The sequence below is a fragment of the Musa acuminata genome, chromosome BXJ1-3, assembly GCF_036884655.1.
Source record: "Musa acuminata AAA Group cultivar baxijiao chromosome BXJ1-3, Cavendish_Baxijiao_AAA, whole genome shotgun sequence".
Taxonomy (NCBI): Eukaryota; Viridiplantae; Streptophyta; class Magnoliopsida; order Zingiberales; family Musaceae; genus Musa; species Musa acuminata.
In genome coordinates, this window is record NC_088329.1 from 8,784,917 (window position 1) to 8,804,132 (window position 19,216).

The 19,216-nt window shown below is 37.1% G+C and overlaps 2 protein-coding genes and 2 long non-coding RNA genes across 10 annotated transcripts in view; 1 reads left to right on the forward strand and 3 right to left on the reverse strand.

Moving 5' to 3' along the window:
• Positions 1–3,452: 3,452 nt before the first annotated feature.
• LOC135636950 (transcription initiation factor IIA subunit 2-like) lies at positions 3,453–5,067 on the reverse strand. The gene is made up of 3 exons (XM_065149190.1): positions 4,629–5,067; positions 4,485–4,535; positions 3,453–3,593 (listed from the first exon to the last, which is right to left on the reverse strand). Exons 1-3 carry the CDS (start codon positions 4,755–4,757, stop codon positions 3,453–3,455), a joined length of 321 nt encoding a protein of 106 aa, XP_065005262.1. The 5' UTR covers positions 4,758–5,067.
• Positions 5,068–6,522: 1,455 nt separating this feature from the next.
• Positions 6,523–10,294, forward strand: LOC108952283 (uncharacterized). Of its 3 annotated transcripts, none has more exons than XR_010490636.1 (5): positions 6,523–6,753; positions 6,846–8,926; positions 9,006–9,564; positions 9,670–9,859; positions 10,068–10,294. It is a non-coding gene; the product is annotated as an uncharacterized LOC108952283 (long non-coding RNA). The 3 variants fall into 3 exon arrangements; XR_010490642.1 differs by having other exon boundaries at positions 6,846–6,937; positions 8,766–9,564; XR_010490630.1 differs by having other exon boundaries at positions 6,846–9,564.
• A 180-nt stretch (positions 10,295–10,474) lies between these two features.
• On the reverse strand, positions 10,475–11,756 carry LOC103977966 (uncharacterized). The gene is made up of 2 exons (XR_010490653.1): positions 11,532–11,756; positions 10,475–11,444 (listed from the first exon to the last, which is right to left on the reverse strand). It is a non-coding gene; the product is annotated as an uncharacterized LOC103977966 (long non-coding RNA).
• Positions 11,757–13,235: 1,479 nt separating this feature from the next.
• Positions 13,236–19,216, reverse strand: part of LOC108952282 (methyl-CpG-binding domain-containing protein 9-like) — a 33,738-nt gene continuing 27,757 nt past the window's right edge. For 4 of the 5 annotated variants that reach the window (XM_065123447.1, XM_065123444.1, XM_065123443.1 and 1 more), the window contains 4 exons: positions 18,875–19,067; positions 18,491–18,607; positions 17,419–17,554; positions 13,236–13,569 (listed from right to left, as the gene is read on the reverse strand). The gene's annotated coding sequence lies outside the window, so the exon portion shown is untranslated. Of the gene's footprint in view, positions 13,570–17,179; positions 17,307–17,418; positions 17,555–18,490; positions 18,608–18,874; positions 19,068–19,216 lie in introns of all 5 variants that reach the window. The other variant, XM_065123446.1, reaches the window with a different exon arrangement.

A 19,216-nucleotide genomic window follows, 5' to 3' on the forward strand; every position in this document is an offset into this window, starting at 1 on the left:
AGCTTTGGGCTCTCACCCTAATATGCGATTTGTATTGAGTAAAACTAGTATTCATCAATTAAACAGAGGTTGAGTCTCACAATGTCAATGCAGAACACAAAGCAATCACGAAATAACTTAAATATCGGAGGGGAAAATCTTATCATTTTATATACTAATTTTTTGTGAAATCCTTTATAATTCTTTTAATATCAATTTGATGATAAGCTCCAAAGTTAGAGAGAGGATGGATCGAAATAGGATCTAAAAAATTAAAGGTTAATAATCCTCCCCGGGGTTGGTGCATGGTTGCCATCACAGGCTCGGCCGGAGATCGGACGGTCCGAGTTGGTGGCCACCGCAATAGTTAACGACCGGATGCGTGATTTGGACATGGCAACTTGTGCTTTAATGTGCGTGCTATCCATTCGATGATGATGATGATGATGATGATGTATTTGTGTGTTGGTAAGTAGGATTCGATCCAGATTAATTTAGAGTGATTAATTACCCTCACAACTTGATCTGCTATTAGAGTACGATAAGATGTTCTAATAGTTTTATATTAAATAGGAGGATAGTGAACAAATTTTAGTTTTACATTATTTAATATATTTTTTTTCTACTATCTGTTCCCTATTAATTATTGATATATATATATATATATATATATATAGATTTTTTACTGGTTTTCATTTAAGAATTAATGACATGAGGGTCTCTTTAGAAGCTTTTAATTAAGGTTTTAACGCGTGCATAACATAGAGGCAGATGATTTATGTTGATTGGGTTAGGTCGGCCTCACCATGCACCTTTTCTTCACCCCTTCCACTGTCTTCTACTTTCACCATTCAATTATCATATCCCTACCCACCCACACCCTCAAAAGCCGCATTCCTTAAAAAGGGACGGACAACAGCCCAAACTCCAAAGTGGAAGGAAAGGTGAGGTCACAACCACACCCGACTGAGAGAGAGAGAGAGAGAGAGAGAGAGAGAGAGCAATTTGGACCATTTGTCCTGGCCCTAATTAATGGACTATCCTCCTGCTTCCTTGGTGCAATGGCCAAACCATGGCAATCCTTGGGACCCCACAGGTAAGTAAGTGGCCAAGGGTCATAAATCGTTCACTCTTGTGCAGTGGCTACCAGCTTCTGTCCCGTATAAGTTAACAAATAAGAAGGCAAATAAATCTATTATACAAGACCTAAGAAGAGAAAAAAAAAAATATATATATATATATGCATGGTTCTGTTATTTAATCTTCCTTGAGTAGGGTATTAATTTTCTCTTTGAACCTAACTATTTAAGGGGATGAAATAACCCACAAGCTTATCATATTAATAAGGCTAGCTTTATATTAGATTAAGATTTTACTAAGATCATTGCAGATCCATCATGAGGAACTCAGTAGATTATGTTATAGAATTCCAATGCAGTCATTAAAACAATCTTCTCTGTGCATCACAAGAACAGGAGCAGATTCCCTAAGCTCCAAGTCCACTGGTTTGATTAAACCACATAAATGGGCCAATGTAAATGCAGTAGATTATGGTCCAAATCAGGCCTATTAGAATCAAAGCCCAGTTCATATTAAACAAATTCAAGAACCTTTTATATCTATCTGATATATATATATATATATATATATGTCACTTCTGTTAATATTGATCTAATGAATTATAGTTAAAGGTATTGATTTCATAGTTAAAGTGTAGTAAGAGTTGCAGCTTCCAAACATCACGATGATTGGGATGGTTAGCTGCAAACCTACCACACCACCCTACCTTGCTATGGCTCAAAATTGAAGCTTCATGAGGGCCATTTAAGAAGGAAGACTTCCTCAGATTCTTAAGGTGGGGAACAGAAGAAGATCGGACATCGAGTGTTCTCAGCGGATAAGAAAAGCATCCTCATCAACTTCACAGCAGAAAAGCATGTAGATCCATCTTAAGGAAAGCCTCATCAAGCTTTCTCTCGCAAAGATGGAACCTGTCACTTGACTGAATACCCCACTCAGATTTTGTGCACATTTTGCACACCTTCTTACCTCTCTATCACGGGAGTTAACTGAGCCCATCAATCAAGCACACCATCATCCACCAGTGTCCAAATCCATTACTTCACCGGATGAAGCTTTCAAGCTCCTTTGGCTGCTTGGATGCCGTGAAAGACCAACCACAGTACACAGTTGGGGTAGTGACAGGGACATCCATGGATTCTCCACGTACCTCCCGGGAACAAATGATTTCTGTGTGGAGAAAAAAGCAAGAAAGCTGGATGCCAACTTTATGATTCATACCGCGGAGTTCCATCTCTTTGAGTCAGAAGCAGAACCAAATAAGTCGTTGCAGGTAAATGGCACTTTCAATTGACTACAGTGATCATCAAGGACTGCTGCAAGCATGTAGCATTTGTTGCTTTGGTTGAAGAGCTTCAGTTCAGACGGCAAACAAGGCAAAAGGTTACGTATGCAGTGCTGTCAGAGTCTGATGCTTATAACTCATTGTTAGGAAAAGGTTACGTATGCAGTGCAAGGAAATAAAAAGGATTGATAGGTCGCTTTAGTTGTTCTTGAGAGTACACATAGTATTTAGTCACTTGATGCCAGATTCATATCAATCCACCACCATACTTGGTGAGTTGGCGGAGATTGGACTGCATGAAATTGACATATTGGATATGGATTCAAAGTCATTTTTCGTGAGAGCATACCTGTGGTTCCACTTTGATCTCAGGATGCCTTTCAGCTACAAGCAGTATGCAGAAACTGGACATGTGCCATCTGCAAGTCCTTTAAAGTAGTAGATGGCTTACTTGCTTCAGACTTAATTCTCAGACCGGAGAAGATGATGGCCTCTGTGGAGGACAAAATTTTGTAAATATCAAATAGCTTAGTTGATAAATATCTTAATTATTAACAATAAATAAGAATTCTTCTCTCACTATTTATCTTTGCATAAGAAAAGAAATGAAAAACAGAGGATATGGGATAAGAATTGAATCATTTAAAAGCAAATGAGTCTATCTATATCTACTGTTAACTTGAGCTTAGGTATTTCTTATCAACTAACCTGTATTGGCTGGCCCATCAATGGGCCCGTCGGTGTGCTTGGCCGACGGAGGCAGGCCATTGTGCTAAAGTCCCAAGCAGTCATGCTCTTAGCTTTGGTAAAGTCAGGAGGATCCTGCTTAGAGAAGGAAGGTATGTGCGTCCAAAAAAGAACCGAGTCTCTGATCACTCAACATAAAAGAACTTCAAAATTCATGAACCAAGAATTTTACATGTCTAGGTTTTAGCTTTTTCAAGATTAAAAGAATATCATCTACAAACGGAAGGTGACTAATAATTCGAGCCGAATTCAACTGATAGGGGTCTGTGTACCAGAGAGAATGAGCTTGGGAGAGTGGCCGAAAACAAGAAAACTTTACATCCATATTCATGGTGCCCAGGAGAAAGAAGGAGATGAACTCTCACTCTGGTAGCAATTTGGAGTCACAAGCTACAATCTTCACCCTTCTGATCTGTTCCTCAGTTTTGCCAATTTTGAAAACTGCATCTTGCAAGTTGAAAGTCCAGACATGGTCACAAAACCTGTAGGTATGCAGATGACCCTGTGCAAAGAGAATTATCCAAGAAAAGAGATCAGGTTTTTAATTTCACTAGCTTTAATCAGCTGAAAGACCAGACGAGGAATGAAGGCATGATAATGGTTTTAAATAATAGGTTGCATAATTCCCTTAGGTTAGATCCAACAGTAAAAAGGAAAATAATGGACCCAAAAAGATAAATGATAGACGAGAGAAGAGCAAAGGTTCAGGTTTGAGAGGTAAGCAATTCTACATTCTAAGAAACCAAAAACTGGTACTAGAGCTACATTCAAATGATATTTCCCAAATCAGTCATCATTAACCATACAGAGATGACTAAAACTAAAATTTGTTACTACAAGAAAATATTTAAAATGATACCACGCAATCAAGAAGTACTGGTAACGCAAGGAGGGCAAGACATGAAAGGAGGCACATAATCCTTCTACAACTCATCCAGCATAATTTAGTCGAGAATACAAGTATTTTATGTTGCATAACTGCAGGTGCAGAGGCCGCCATAGGATAATACATGGACATAATGAACATAGATGACACTCATGATTCAAGAAGGTAAATAAACTGTTAAAAGACTCCCGTCCGGTAGACTTAAAAATAAGCAAGAGTAGGTGGGAATTTCCTATTTGATTATTGAAGCCATTACTGAGCAAAAACTTTATGTAAACACCCTCCATGAGGGTGAAAAAAAGGTTATTAAAAAAATGATACAATATTATAAAGAACCTTGGTGAATGATTAGATGATATTAAGAGGTCAAAGCACACAAAGTATCTTAATAAGCATAATTATTACTTTTACTAAATTGAAAGGTTAAATTCACAAGTGTCATAAGACACAGAATCTGTATGAAGTGGATGCACATGATAAAGGACAAGCCAAACAGCAAATGTTTACCTTCATAGAAACCATTCTCTTCGCTCGGGTCTCCAAGGCATCTTTCATAGACTGGAAGGAGATAGCATCAATGAGAAGAGCACCTATAAATATGACAGGAGAATTTTCCAAAAGAACTTTGTACATAACTAACAATCAAATTACCTTATCAAATTGCACTAGTACTTTATAAGCTACCTCTGGGCTCAAAGTTCCACTAAGAACCATCTCATCTAAGGCATCTATCAAGCACGCGCCAATGGAAGACTTTCGATATATCTCGAATGTGGCCATGGCCTACTATAGCATGCCAACGATCATAGATTACCTGCAAACCAAAGCTCAGGCTGCAAAAAAAAAAAAAAAAACAAAAAACAAAAATAGACACAAGAAAGGAAGAAAAGGTTGTTTTGTTTTGTATACCTTATAAATGTAAAAATAGTAAACAAATCTTTTAATATATTAGGAAATCGGCTTCTACCAGCATATTATCAAGTTAACTTATCATATTAAGAACCATAGAACCTCCATGCCAAAAGGAATGTTTTTAACATAAGTGGGTGGTTTACTACCAGATAAAAAAAGGAAAAGTGATCAATGTGTAGTAAGAAAGGGAACTGTATGTTCCACTTTCCCATGGCGTAAGACAAGCATAAGCATAACCAAAGAAACATGAAACACAAGCATCCCAATTACCAAACAATATTCTTAAGTAGATCCTTAATCCAGCTGTGGCATATTCTGATAGCAAAACTCCAAGTTCATCATAGAAAAGAATGTGGCGTTATAATAAATACATTGATTGCAATTAAATAATTTCATTTATAAATACTATTGATATTTGTTGCCTAATGTAACAACAAACTTAGTATGTGGTACCTCAATAACTTGTGCATATGTGACCATTTCTAGAGCACGATTTTCCAACAAAAGTCCTGGTTCTTGGAAAGGACTAAGAAGAAGCCCAGTTTTCAAGAACTATCAAAACTGCCCCCTTTTTGAGTGATCTTTGATATTTGCCCTGAATCCGAATAAAAACCTTTTCCTCTCCCTCTTGTAACTAAAAAGAACACTTTGGTAAAAAACAAAAAGACAAAAATAAGACTCCTTTTCCGATACAAAGGTATACCTCTTCTTTGAAAGTTCATCAAGTGCCACGATCTATCAACTAAAACAAATAGAAAGACTAAGGTACCATTAGACACCCTCTGCAGCTCTTCTGCTCGGTAAACCATAAATACGAATCAGCAAAACCGATTCTGTTTCTTGGATTAATTTCCCATTGCCCACCAAGAAACTGCTCCTCATCAAATAATCCCCCCTCCAGCAGCTGTTGTTATTATCAAGACAAAGAAAAGACTTGATGAATCTTAGCAACAACAGAAAGACAAAAAGGTTGAATAATCGACTATAAAGAAAAACCTTAATCTAACATCCGAGAAGACAACATTCCACAAACCCATCAAATCAAAGCAAAACTTTCTCAAGAACAATGCAAAGAGAACTAAATCAAGACGCTTTCGCTTCTCAAGAACATGCTTACGACAGAGTAGATGGGGGCCTAAGCCGAAGGGAATGAACTCCGATCGCGAGATCTTGAGCTAAGGCTTGACGACCGGAATCCTAGTCCCCTCCGAACGCCGCTCCTTCAGCGACGACAAGGATCGCTCGTCGGGAGCACGAAGGTCCGAGACAGACGAGGAAAGGGAGAAGGTTGTTCTCTAATGGGGGACTTCAAATCGAGGGCTTTTATAGGCGATGGCGTTTCTATTTTGTTGTTCGCATAATAATTATGTGCAACATATTAATCGACCGTCCATTCATCTAAGTTAACGAATCTTGACCGCCCATTTATGGCGCCAAAACCTTTCGGTCACGTTGCTCCATTACAGGACAAAAGGAAAAAAATCAGACGGTCCCTGTGTCCTGATGTGATCTCAAAGGCATCAATCAAGTGAATACACAGATCTCAAAGTGAAACCATTGCGGGATCCGGATTCGGCCTGTTATATATATTAAGTAGGTATTTTCCACATGCGGGGGAAGCGTGAGAGTCGGCGAAGGGGATCGCCCTCATCGGACGACGACGACTGATCGGAAACGGCATCGGGTTCCTATCGAAGGAGGCGGCAAAGCTCTTCCAGACGGCTGAGCCCACGCCGGAGCAGTAGCCGCCGGAGTTCCCACGATGATAGCAGTGATTATTCGGATTCTGGATCGGAGAACCGGCGTCGGCGAAAGAACGGAGGAGGAGATCTTCGAGTACATGGCCAAGAAAGCCCAAAAGAAGGTCGTCTTTCTCTCTCCTGTCTTAATTGTTTTTCTGGGACGCGTTAAGGGTTTCAGAGGTTTCTCAATTCTGTAAAGGACTCTTCGTTTTAGGCTGTGAAGGTCGCAAAGAAGCTCAAAGCAAATGCAGTCTCTGGTTACTCGAATGATTCGAATCCATTTGAAGACTCCAATCTGACCGAGAGGTAACTTATTTTGACACCTCCTTTTTCAATAATTATGTCATGATTAATCGTAGCTATTCGTTCTTTGTCAATTTGATGTTTAGGGTTCCGATTATTATTTAGTTTGTTTTGATTCGCCTAATCTCTAGAAATGATTGTGAGCAAAAGAATTTGTATGACTGCATTTGCAAAAGATGTAGTCAGAAACAGAACTGAAAAATACTATTTTCGTCAAAAGAAGATTGTTAGTTGAAAATGAATCAGATCACTTGTCTTCTAAATTCATCAGCATATCAGCATCTATTACAGAATGAGACTTTTAACTTTTGGGGATCTGTAGTATGATTTTTTAGAATGCATTAGCTGAAATAGGATGTAATAGACTGTGTGGCCTTTTTTACTGGGTCGATCCTGGTTTGGAGTAAACGAGTCAGTAGAAATTGTGGGAGATATATCACTCTGATCTGATCTCTTAAAATGTAGGATACCATGTCTCTCTGATTTATTTAAAAGAAAGAAAGTTATTATGCTCAACATTATCATTGTTGTCAAGGTTATCAAGCTCTATATTGCACATGAACACAAGGGCTGGTTAATTTGTGATCTTCGTCTGTCCCATCTAGAAATAAATCCCTGAATTGTGATAAAATAAGTTACTATTTTCTTTCTAGTCGCACGATAAAACAGTGGGAAACATAACGAAAGAGGAACTAGATTGATCATTAATCCACCAAAAACAATGTGAGCATCCTAATTTAGATACTTGAATGTGAATCACTAATAACAGTAGCTACATGCTTTCTATGTTTCGAGCTTCATTTGCTTTGTCTAAGTCATTCAAATAAGCTTTCCACTTGACCCAAATTTGACAAAACATGTAATCTTTCTTGGATCTCCTTTTAGCCAACATTCTGTACTTTCAAAATGCATTCTTTGAGAGCTGCTTGTCTTGACTTCTTCTTAGTTTTGCAATTGTCTAATCGATGCTCGATCATCGACAACTTGTGAACATTTTCTTAGCTACACACGAGTCGCCAATAGGTTATGGAAAAACCCCTAAATTGGAAGTAGTAACTTGACATTGGCAACATGTTAAGCGAAAGTCATCAAACATTTCACACAACCAGCAAAGATTGTCACATGATCACTGGCAAACAAAAAGTAGGGGTAAAAAACATAGATAAATATAATGTGTAGCTGAAAGAATTGATAGAAGGCAGAAAAAAAGAAAGCAAAAGGGAAGAAGAGAGAGGACTGTTTTAGGACAAGTAGAGGAGAATGTGGAAAACAAAAGAAGAGACATGCCTCTTTGAGATAGTGACAGTTGCCAAGGGTTAGTGGTAGTATTGGAATAGAGTTGTGGAAGAGGATTCCCTGAACGTTCATAGGAAAAGATTTTTTCACATCACCTTTGTATTGAAAAGAAATCCATACTTAGAAAGAAATGAAGAGGAAACTGAAAGTTGTAGGGTCATCATAAACTTGCACATGACTGGATCATGATGGATTAATTAGTCTATCAATTTCGTTGAATCCAAACCATTAGCTAAAATACTTCAACTGAAGTTGATAAGAATATATCCATCATATCCTATTTTCATTGTGAGATCAATCGAGGTGTTAAGTATACTTTGTTCATTAACATTTTGATAGTTTTATATGAAGTAAAAATATAGAACATGATATTGCCAAGGTATTTTTTTTTATATATCAATGAAGTTCCAATAAGCAAAAAGTAAGGATGGTGTGGAATAATTTTATATAATCACTGCATAATTGTTCATATTTTCTTACAGTTTACTTGGATCAATCAAAGAAAATGACATAATCCTTTTATGGCAATAATTAGCTATATGTTGCATAATGTACTACACCAATTCTGTGCTTGGCATCCATAGCCATGAGATCTCCAAACTGACTCTAAGCTGGGCTGCTGCTGCTGCTGCTGCTTCACGGATCATTCAGCATAATGCAACTCCTCTCCTACTTTAGCAGCAGATTCTTACGAAGGTGTGCTCCATGATTTCAATTTATAGCAAACACATGAAGCGTAGTTCTTCATTGACCCTCATGTCCATATTCCACACAGGATATATCAGATTCAAAGGCCTTCCTAATGAAGTGAAGAGTTTCAAGTCTGAGACAGCGTATGTTCCCTGCACCGTGACAAATGGAATTCCACGTGGCATCCGTTGTCTCGTGGAGATGCTCCCTTGCTTCCACGGTCGCCAACATAGCAATAAAACAAAAACGAGAGGCTGGCAAGTCAAACCTACTTGCATGTATAAGGGTGTTCAAAGTCGTGAAGTCCAACGACATTGTAGCCCTAACATCTAAGTTTTTCCCATTGTTAATGTCATAAGCAAGGCAATCAAGCCACATGACACCAATTTATAAGCATCGGTAAGATGGGGGAGCTGAGAGAGATAAGACTGCAGGAATAAATGAAGAAGGTCACACATCTCGGTTCATGTCACCTCACCACCGCCATGGTAGATTGCAATTAATTCCCACTGAGAAGGGGCTCGCAACGACACCGCTCCAGGGTTCGGTACTTGGCCTATCATGGAGGACTCTACTGTGTGCCATTTCCCAAGGCAGGGAGGCTTGTGCCTTGTTGACCTTGCACAGATATTATGCAGCCCAAGGCAAGCTTCTCTTCAATGCCATTTACTTCTCTCACTCACTCAAGACTCTTCTCCTCTTCTATCCAAAACTCTCTCACCCTTTTTTATCATATTCTTGCTTGCCAGGGACTGGGGTTCCCAAATCCTGCTATTTGATTCAGGTTGGTGTCGCATCTTATGAAGGAGAAAGAAGAGAGCGATGGCAAGAATGGTGATCCTAATCTGTTTACTTCTTCCGCTGCTGTTTGAGAGTGATTCAAGGAAGCTATCGTGGGTGCCTGACATGCCAGGAAACGCTTCTGCCACTGCCACTCATGTAAGTTGCTTCCCTCAGCAGCTATTTTAGAGATTGGCTCTCTCTTCTTTTTAGGAATTTTCTTATACAAAAAGATCAAATTCAGACCTAGAATCACATTCGAGTGGAGCTACTCTGCATGATGTTGTTGACATCACAGTGTAGGATGTGTTGCACAAGTACAAGTTTATTCTTCTCTCTCTTAATCTTCCACCGCTTGGCTGCCCAGGGAGAAGGCACGGAGAAGGAAGAATGCAAAGGCGTGGACACGGAGAGATGCACTGCTGGGCGAGGGATGGAAGCTCACACGGATTATATCTACACCCAAGACTCGGAGCCATGATTCCGTGTCCCCATATCATTTCTACTTCTCTGTGTGTTCCCCCCTTTCTTGGTGAACCACCGGACATCTGTTGGTCTCATGACACTGGAATTAACTGTTTAATACTTTGTTCATGATCTTCTTTCCCTTTTAATCTTCCTGCTACTACTCCATGTGCAATTTATATGTTTGTTACATCTAAATGCTACTTCCCAGCTAATTGCTTTGTTTCTGCCTTGGAAGAAATCATGATAAGGAAAAAAAAGAAAATTTAAGTGAATTTTCATTTTACTGAAGAAAAAGAAAAGGGGGGGTTACCAGCAACTGCATGATGATAGCCTCTCAACTCTTCTTGGAGAAGAAGATGAGCATAAATTCCCTTCAAGAAAAAGAAGAAGAAGAAGAAGCCTAAACATATAGACCAGCATTGCAAGTTCAAATGCCATGCAGACATGTTGATGCTGATACCAACACTGTTCAACAAACAACACATGAGTTTCAGATTCCGGCCTCCGTTTCCATCAAATTATTCCTACAGCAAGGTAAACTGTTCATCGTGGACTATCAAACACCAGTCCTCTCACCTGCCTGCCTGCAAACCAATCACTTCAACTTTTTCTTTCTTGCTTTGGAGTTGCTATGTAGAGCAGCAAAATCTTCTCTTTCACTTCTGGCTTCCTCCACCTTACAGAATTGCTTGTTGGAGTGGGAAGAACACTGAATCTGCTTCTTGTTCCTGAATCCATCATCATCATCATCATCATCATCATCATCATTGGCATCATTACACTTGGAGTGAACCATGCCGTCTGAATCCTTGCTCTGTATCAAACCAGTGGAAGCATCAGAAGCCATGGAGTCATCATCACTCTCCTTGCTCCCGTGACCTGTGTCTTCACCAGCATCCCCGACAACAGATTCCTCCTCACTGTCGTCATCATCATGCGCAGGGGAAGAAAGATACTTGGTCCATCCAGACTCGCAGCTGCTACATTCTTCTGCATCCCCAGGGAGTTGGGAAGCGTTCATAACTGTGGAGAAGGAAGGAGAAGAGAGAAGAACTCACCACAGGGAAGTCCACAGCAATGGTAGACATGCTTAAATACTTCAGCAGCTTCTTATATAGGCAGCGAAAAAGCAAGTCTGATAACACTCGAGTCTCTCACTTCCTGATGAAACTAAATCCTTCCCTTCCGAGTCCCGACAGAAGAAGACCGTAAGATTTGAAACCCATTCAAAGCCAGCTTCATTTAATGGGAGAAATAACACCCGCCACCTGAAATACTGAACGCATCTTTGAATCAGTCTGACAGTTCCATCGGTAAAAAAAATTGACAGCTTCGCAAAGTGACGAATCAACTGTCAACACACCACCGCAGAACCCAAGCGGGTGAATGCTCAAAACCGTGGAAGGCTAACTCATTCAATTCCACCAGCTTCCTTCCTTCAACTCTCTCTCTCTCTCTCTCTCTCTCTCTCTCTGCATTGATGATTGCGTGCTGGTGTTTATGAGGAGGGACACCCAATGCTCGGTGCATGTCATGAGTTAACTCATTGATTAGGTATGAGTAGATGGGAGCGTCATCTCTTTCCCTTGTCCCTCTCGCTTAATTATATGAGAGAAGCAAGCCACAGTCGCAGGATAACGTAGAGAGATGAGGATTAACTCGGGCTTTATCCGAACTGGCTTTTGTTTGCTAGTGGTGACAGCATACATCATGCCTCCTCCAAATAATGAATGAACTATGGATTAGCACACAACCTTATCATGTTCTTCTTTTTTGTTTGCGTGTGTGTGTGTGAGCGCGCGCGCGTGCGAGAGACAGTAATCGTGGCTTATAGTGCCCCTTTAAAGCTTTACCCAAGAAGTATCAACCCAACCTTTTCCTCCACGAATCAAGAATTCGAGATGGGGGATTTCTTTGTCGAGACCATACGGAAACTTGTGGCATAGATATGCGGTAGTTCCCCATGGAATCTTGTCGTTCTTCGTCTCAGCCACGTCGTCTTGTGAGAGTACAGCATTTGGATTGGTGGCATGTGGTGTGACAAGATGGATCATGGTGCCACCAGCTCGATTTGGCCTCTTCTTCCCACGGAATCACTTTCCTCTTCCTGCAAAGCCACTCTTCGAACAATGCCTTCCTCGTCTCCGAACTTGCATTGAAATGGATTGAACACCAGCGGAGATCATCAGTACGGGAGTCGGCAGAATTCCTGGCGAAGTTACCGAGAGGATGAAATGGAAGCGATGATGATTCTGCTCCCCACTGACGAGTGGATGTGGATGCGCAGGCAGAGGCTGGCCGGGGTGCTTCCCGTTACGGGAAGCAGCCATGCGAACTCGAACAAAGAGGTGGATAAAGGTTGGCGAGGTTGCGTCGCCCACCGGGGACAGGCCACGGGCTATTCCTATTGCTGCGACGACAAAGTGGAACCGACCACATCGGTGACGCCCACGACCCGTCACCTCGGACAACCCATTACGACAACACACAAGCAGTGCTTGCCATGACGGCTTGTCGAAGATCAGAGCTCGAGTCCGTCCACCAAACACGTAGGAGAGCGAGTGATAAACTCCGACGTCGATGGTTCCGATCCGATCCCTGTGGCAAATTTCAGTCGAGATTTTTCTTTTTTTTTTTCTTTCTCGATATGAATATCGATGTCGAAAGAACTTTCGATGTGATTTCTTCAAATTAATCTCGAGATTTTTTTTTTCTTTCTCGATATGAATATCGATGTCGAAAGAACTTTCGATGTGATTTCTTCAAATTCTGATATGAGATTAGAATATAAATAGAGAAAAATAATAATAATTGGCGAGATCATCGATTGAAATCTTTGTTATCGTTTTCCCTGTACTTTCTTTTTACCTGAGAAATAGGTAGGGGAAACAATGGAAGATAACTAATTATATGGTGCAAATATTGTCAAATAAATAAGAAATTTGACATTTAAAGTCCTCTTAAACTTAGCTAATAATACTGAAAATGATGAGGAGTCAGTCAAAAAAAAAAAACTATGGCTCCCCAAATAATATCATACAATAAGTGGAAAATGATACACAGGGACTAGACAAGTATATTATTATTAACTTAAACATCTCGAATGATCTGACAATGAGTTGATTTTTCCAACATCTATTTGGTGAATGAGAACAAAACAGCAATATTTGAACTGATTCGTAACAAAACAGATCCAGATCCTACAACAAGTAGCTTCTGCTGAAAAGTTGGGCTTATCCTTATAGTTGATCATGAAGACAGACAGCATGAGTGAGTACAAATGATTAGATTTTACCTCTTTGAGAATTAAGGAACCTCGTATGATTTGTAATTGCAGTGTGATCTGTCTTTTTCTTTTCCAAAAGATGCAAACTTGTCCTCAAAAAATTGCAGAGCATTTCCTGGCAGCAGAGCACAAAAAAAGTTATACAATTCAGCAGGTCAATCTTTATTTTTTTTATATACACAATCAGATTTGCAAATTGTAGCAGACTTTGTAAACAATTCCCAGCCCTATTTTCTTCTCTGTATATATGAGAAACCTTTGGAGTCTATCAGACATGCTAAATAACAATATATACATATCCTATATAATATTAAGGATTTACCATGGACATGGTTTTCTAGAATGTCAACTAAAGCCGCTGTATCATATTCTACCTGGATGTATTGCATACCATACTTTAAGGCTCATCTCCAACCTTGTCTCAACGTGTAGTACCTTCACCAAGTAAATTAGTCATTTGAGGAAACCTACATCCGGTTAGCACACAATCATCATTCACCCCCTTCATTTTTAATGTAATCAAGTTTAAACCATCTTTCGTGTTAATATTGGTGTTATTCTCAAATGAAAATATAACAACAATAATAAAATCATAAGTCCCAATTATTTAGAGTTGGTTACATGAATTTTTACCGTCATTAAGATATATAAAAGGTCATATATTTAGTTAAAAGGTCATATATATAAAAATTTAAGAATAATTAGTCACTCAATTATTCTTAAATTTTTATATATATTTTCTATTAAATTCTTCTTATATCTTTATTCACCTTTTTCTCGTACCACTAAGATTAATTATTTCATCTTTTCTAACTATCGCACCCGGAGTCCTCCTCAGCACATGCCCATACTATCTTAAATGAGTTTCTCTCGTCTTATCCTCCGTCGAAGAGATACCTAATTGTTCATAAATAAAAGTATTTCTTTTCTTATCTTTCCTAATAACTCCATACATTCATCTCAATAATCCATAAAATATTATTGGTCTTACAATTATGTTATAAATTTATCTTTTTAATCTCAAAGATATCTGATGATCACACAAGACTCCTGATGTCCTTTGTCATTTTAACCATCTTGTTTTTACTTTATAAATAATATCTTCTTGTTGAATAATTAATATAATATACCTAAAGCTTTTACTTAGAGAGATTTCATGTCTATCCAATTTTACTATATTCTCTTGTCTATTTCTAGAATAACTAAGATTATATTTTATATATTCAATTATAGTTCTACTTAATCGAAAACCTTTAGTTTCTATGACATATCCCCATAATTCAAATTTATAATTAATTTTACTTAGGTTCTCATCAACGAAGACAATATTATCAATAAATAACATACACAAGGTAGGTTTATCATGTAAGTGACTAATAAATTCATTCATTATCAATATGAAAAATAGGAACTTAGTATATATCCTTGGTATAATCCTATGCTAATCGGAAACTCATTAGACACACTTTCGATAGTTTTAACACTAGTAACTACATTATCATATATATCCTTAATAATATGAATATAATTAATAGATATAGCTTTCTTTTCTAAAGTTTACTATAATAAATATCTAAAATCCTTATTATAGGCCTTCTCTAAATCAATAAAGATTATATATAAATCTTTCTTTTTCTCCCTATACTTTTTTCTTAATTGTCTTAATAAATAAATAACTTTTGATCTTTCAAACATAAAACTAAGTGATTTTCAAAGATATTTGTTTCAAGTCTTATTTTACTTTCAATAACTCTTTCCCAAAGTTTTACAGTATGCCTCATGATTTTAATTCCTTTATAATTTGAATAATTTTATATGTCATCCTTATTTTTGTAAATTAGCACTAAACTTTTTTTTCTACATTCATCATGTATTATTTCGAATCTCATAATTTTGTTAAATAAGCGAGTTAACCAAGCTACTCTCTTGTTCCATAAACTTTTTCGGACCCCGATGGAGATATCATCAAGCCCAACACTTTTAGCTATTTTTATCATCATTAATAATTTTTTTATTTACTAGCTCTAATTTTATGAATAAATATATGATTATTAAATTTATCACTATTATTTATCGTTAAATTTAAGTCCTATATGGAATATTCATTACATAATTTATAAAAATAATTTTTTATCTTTTCTTAATCTCATTATCATTAACAAGTATTTTACCTAAATCCTTACACTTTCTTTCCCTAGCTTTAACAATTCAATATATATCTTTTTAAATCATTAATACCTAATTTATTATAAAATTATCATGAACTTTATAAATTACCATACTAATCTTTTTTAATCTCTTTTTTAGATTCTTTATATCTTTTAAATTTTATTTTATTTTATAATTTTATCAATCTTTAAACAATGATATTCTAGTAAAAATTATTTTTTGAATTTCCTTATACCACCACCAACTCTCTCTTAAGGTTACACCTCTATCTTTAGTTCATCAAGAATCTCCTTTATTAAGTTCCTAATTTTATTAGTCATCATAATCCAAATAATATTAATATTATCCTCATCTAAGTTTCAACTTACCTCACTTTTCATCTTGTTTTTAAAAATATTTACAAATTATCATCTTTAAAATTTCACTATCTAGTATTATTTTTTTTTTACTATCTTTTTTTTTTCATTTTTTATAGTAAATATCTAATACCATCAACCTACGTTGATTCATCAAGCTTTCATCAGGTATAACTTTATAATTCTTACAAATAACTCTATTTGACTATTTGACTATAGTTATGACAAATTTTATAATTATATGTTCATCTCTTCTTTTTAAGTGAGTATTTACAATTATAAAATCATACAAAATCATAAAATTCAAAATCATATAATCATCTTCATTTCTCTCGTCATAACCAAAGCCCCCATGCACCCCTTTATATTTATAATATGTTTCCCCTGCATGACTATTTAAATATCCTCCAATTATATATTTCTCGCTTATAATTATTCCTTTAGTGATATCATCAGAGCTTTTCCAAAATTCTCTTTTGGTTTGATCATCCAATCCGACTTAAGAAGTATAAGTACTAATAACATTCAAAGCATCTTAACCTTTCATAAATTTTAAAACAAAAATTCTATCTTTAAATATTTTTACATCTACAATATTATTCTTAACATCCTTATCAATAACAATTCCTACATAATTTTTGTGTTTATCTTTTCTAGTAAATCAAATTTTAAATCCAGTACTATATCTCTCTAGATTTTTTTTCCTTACCTACTTAGTCTCTTATAAGTAAATAATATTTATTTTCTTTTAATCATAGTATCGTACCCATAATAATCTCTTTCCTAAAAGTATTCATATATTCCAAATTGTTAACTTAGTTATCCGGTCAAATTTTTTTACTCTCATTGATCCAAACTAATGAAAGAACTCGTCTACTTAGCATCACATCTAGGCATCTATGTGATGGGCTACTTCCGGGCAACTTTCTAGCCTACCATTTGCAGTTCGAGGTACCCAGATGGTGAAAGTGTCTCACGTCACTTTTGGATTATGACTTTATACTAAAATCGATTAAGATCTATGTTAGTGAGATCTAACTAGTTTTATGTTGATTGTCAGTGACCTAACGTAATCCTTATCTTTTTCATCCAAACTTAAAACTGATATTGATAATGTTAAAACATCCTATTTTTGGTGTTATTCTCAAATAAAAATGAAGCATTAAAATATCCTATATTTGGTGAAAAAAAAAAACTCACGCATGCTAGTGGGAAGAAGGAAGCAGGCCTAAGTTTGTATTATCTCCACCAGAGAAAAACTGAGAGTCATCATCATTTTGTTGTGTATCAAACCATGGTAAAGATATCCAGGAGAAACATGAACATTCTTGTAAAGAAAGGCATAACCAAAAAAGTATTAGCCAATATCTATATTAATTTTCTAAGAACAATAGGTTTACAACCCGACACTAGAGAAAGACAGTGGCACATGAAATTACCTGCTGGAACTTCAAGAGACCAAGAGAAAAGTTCCTGCTTTAATTGCATAACTTGGGCAACATCAAGTAAGGTCCCATCCAGGTGATCGGGGAATGATAAGCATGCTCCATGACTCCTTAATCTCTCTTTTGTAACCTAGAAATAATAAAAGCAACTATTTCATCAAACAGTAAACAACACATATATCTCATTTTCGGCTTTGGCATATGAGAAGTTCTATTTTTTGGTTGTTACTTTACAACCATCTAAAATCTCCCCAAGTAAAAGAAAATGAAAGATGAGGAAGAATTTCTTACTAATAAACAGGTTACATGATTCAAAATTCTGTTCTTGGAAGAAGGTAGCCTTTGAGGTATAACAAACTGCCAGACCCAGCACCCTTTCTTTGATTGCTATACCTGAAGCTTTTCTATTTTCGAATAATTGTCTAATGTTCTATTAGTCTATGCATGTGAGAGCTATTAGTTTACTAACAATGGGCAAAAGAGCATAGAGTAGTTATATTAAAGAAGAAATAATCATCTTGAAAGTATCAGTTAGATTAGCTGATAAAGACTTTGACAATTCATCATAAGGTCTTAAGCTCAAATCTCCTCTTCGTCACTATGCAAAACACAGAGATCCACATCTCTATACTGAAAAAATTATATTAAAAGGATCTTGTATTTACTAGTGGGCTCACAATTGTCATACAATGGTAGCAAGTTCATCTGGTCAGTGGTCATTGGTAGGCAATCGTGACATTACAATTATCTAATATAGTAGCAGTCTGTCCCTTAAGAGGTGTCAATTTTAGATGCTATAAGATGCCAAAATTGGTATTAAACCATCTCAATCAAGTCGAGACAACTATAAAGGTCAAGTTTGTGGTGATGCACCAAAGAGATTGGACAAAGAGTAGAAAGACTTTGTCGATGCCATTAGTTTGTGATGAATTCATATTTATTTGCAATGACAACCATAATGGCTAATGTCCCAGAAAAGAACCATTTGCAGATCAATCTGACTCTTTTGTTTTACAGCTTACAGAGACCAGGCATCAAAAGTTCAACCAAGATAAACTTGGAGTACCTTAAATGGAAGATGACATGATCCAGCGAGGAAGCAAATCCGGATCTCCTGCCTGACCAACTCCAATTGTACCTCAGATTGAATGATCACTTGTTTTATCGACCTAGGTCTCATCTCCTGAATAAAGGATGCAAATCAAGTAACATCAGTACATCCCCCATCACAAGCAATGGTGATGACGAACTGGTCAAGAATCCACAGGAAAAAAAAAGAAGAAGGAAACCAATTATTATGTGAAATCGAATTTTTGGATTTTTGACGGGATCAATAAACCTAATCGATTAATTAATAGGGACACAGATACGGATTTCACTTCGAGAAGAAGGAAAACCGGACGAAATAAGAGAAGCAAAGAACAGTGCGATCGGCTATAGGGCACAAGACCTGAGATGCGGTGGGGTTGACGGGCTTCTTGAGGGCGAGCCCGCCGTCATCGTCGGCAACCGCCGCTTTCACGAGGTAAGACGAAGGTCAAGCCCCGTTCTCGTTGATCCAGCCGTCCCCGCAGCCGGAGAAGGCGTCGACCCGCAAGAAAGAGTATCCCATCTCCGTCTCTCTCGACGGACATGCATGACAACTACATTTGAAATCGGTCAAATCTCAACCGTTGCTTTTGCGTTTTCATTCGTCACATGCAAAATAATCAAAACATTTTCAGTTTCTTTTTTTTTTTTTTTTTTTCGTAAAACAAAAAGTCTCGAAGATTGGAAACACTGGAAATATTTC

Excerpts from the sequence above, each read along its gene's own strand:
- LOC135636950 (XM_065149190.1), bottom strand. The coding sequence starts at position 4,757 with ATGGCCACATTCGAGATATATCGAAAGTCTTCCATTGGCGCGTGCTTG. Across the intron at positions 4,536-4,628 it reads TACTAGTGCAATTTGATAAG|TCTATGAAAGATGCCTTGGA; the intron begins GTAATTTGATTG and ends ATCTCCTTCCAG. Across the intron at positions 3,594-4,484 it reads AGAGAATGGTTTCTATGAAG|GGTCATCTGCATACCTACAG; the intron begins GTAAACATTTGC and ends CTCTTTGCACAG.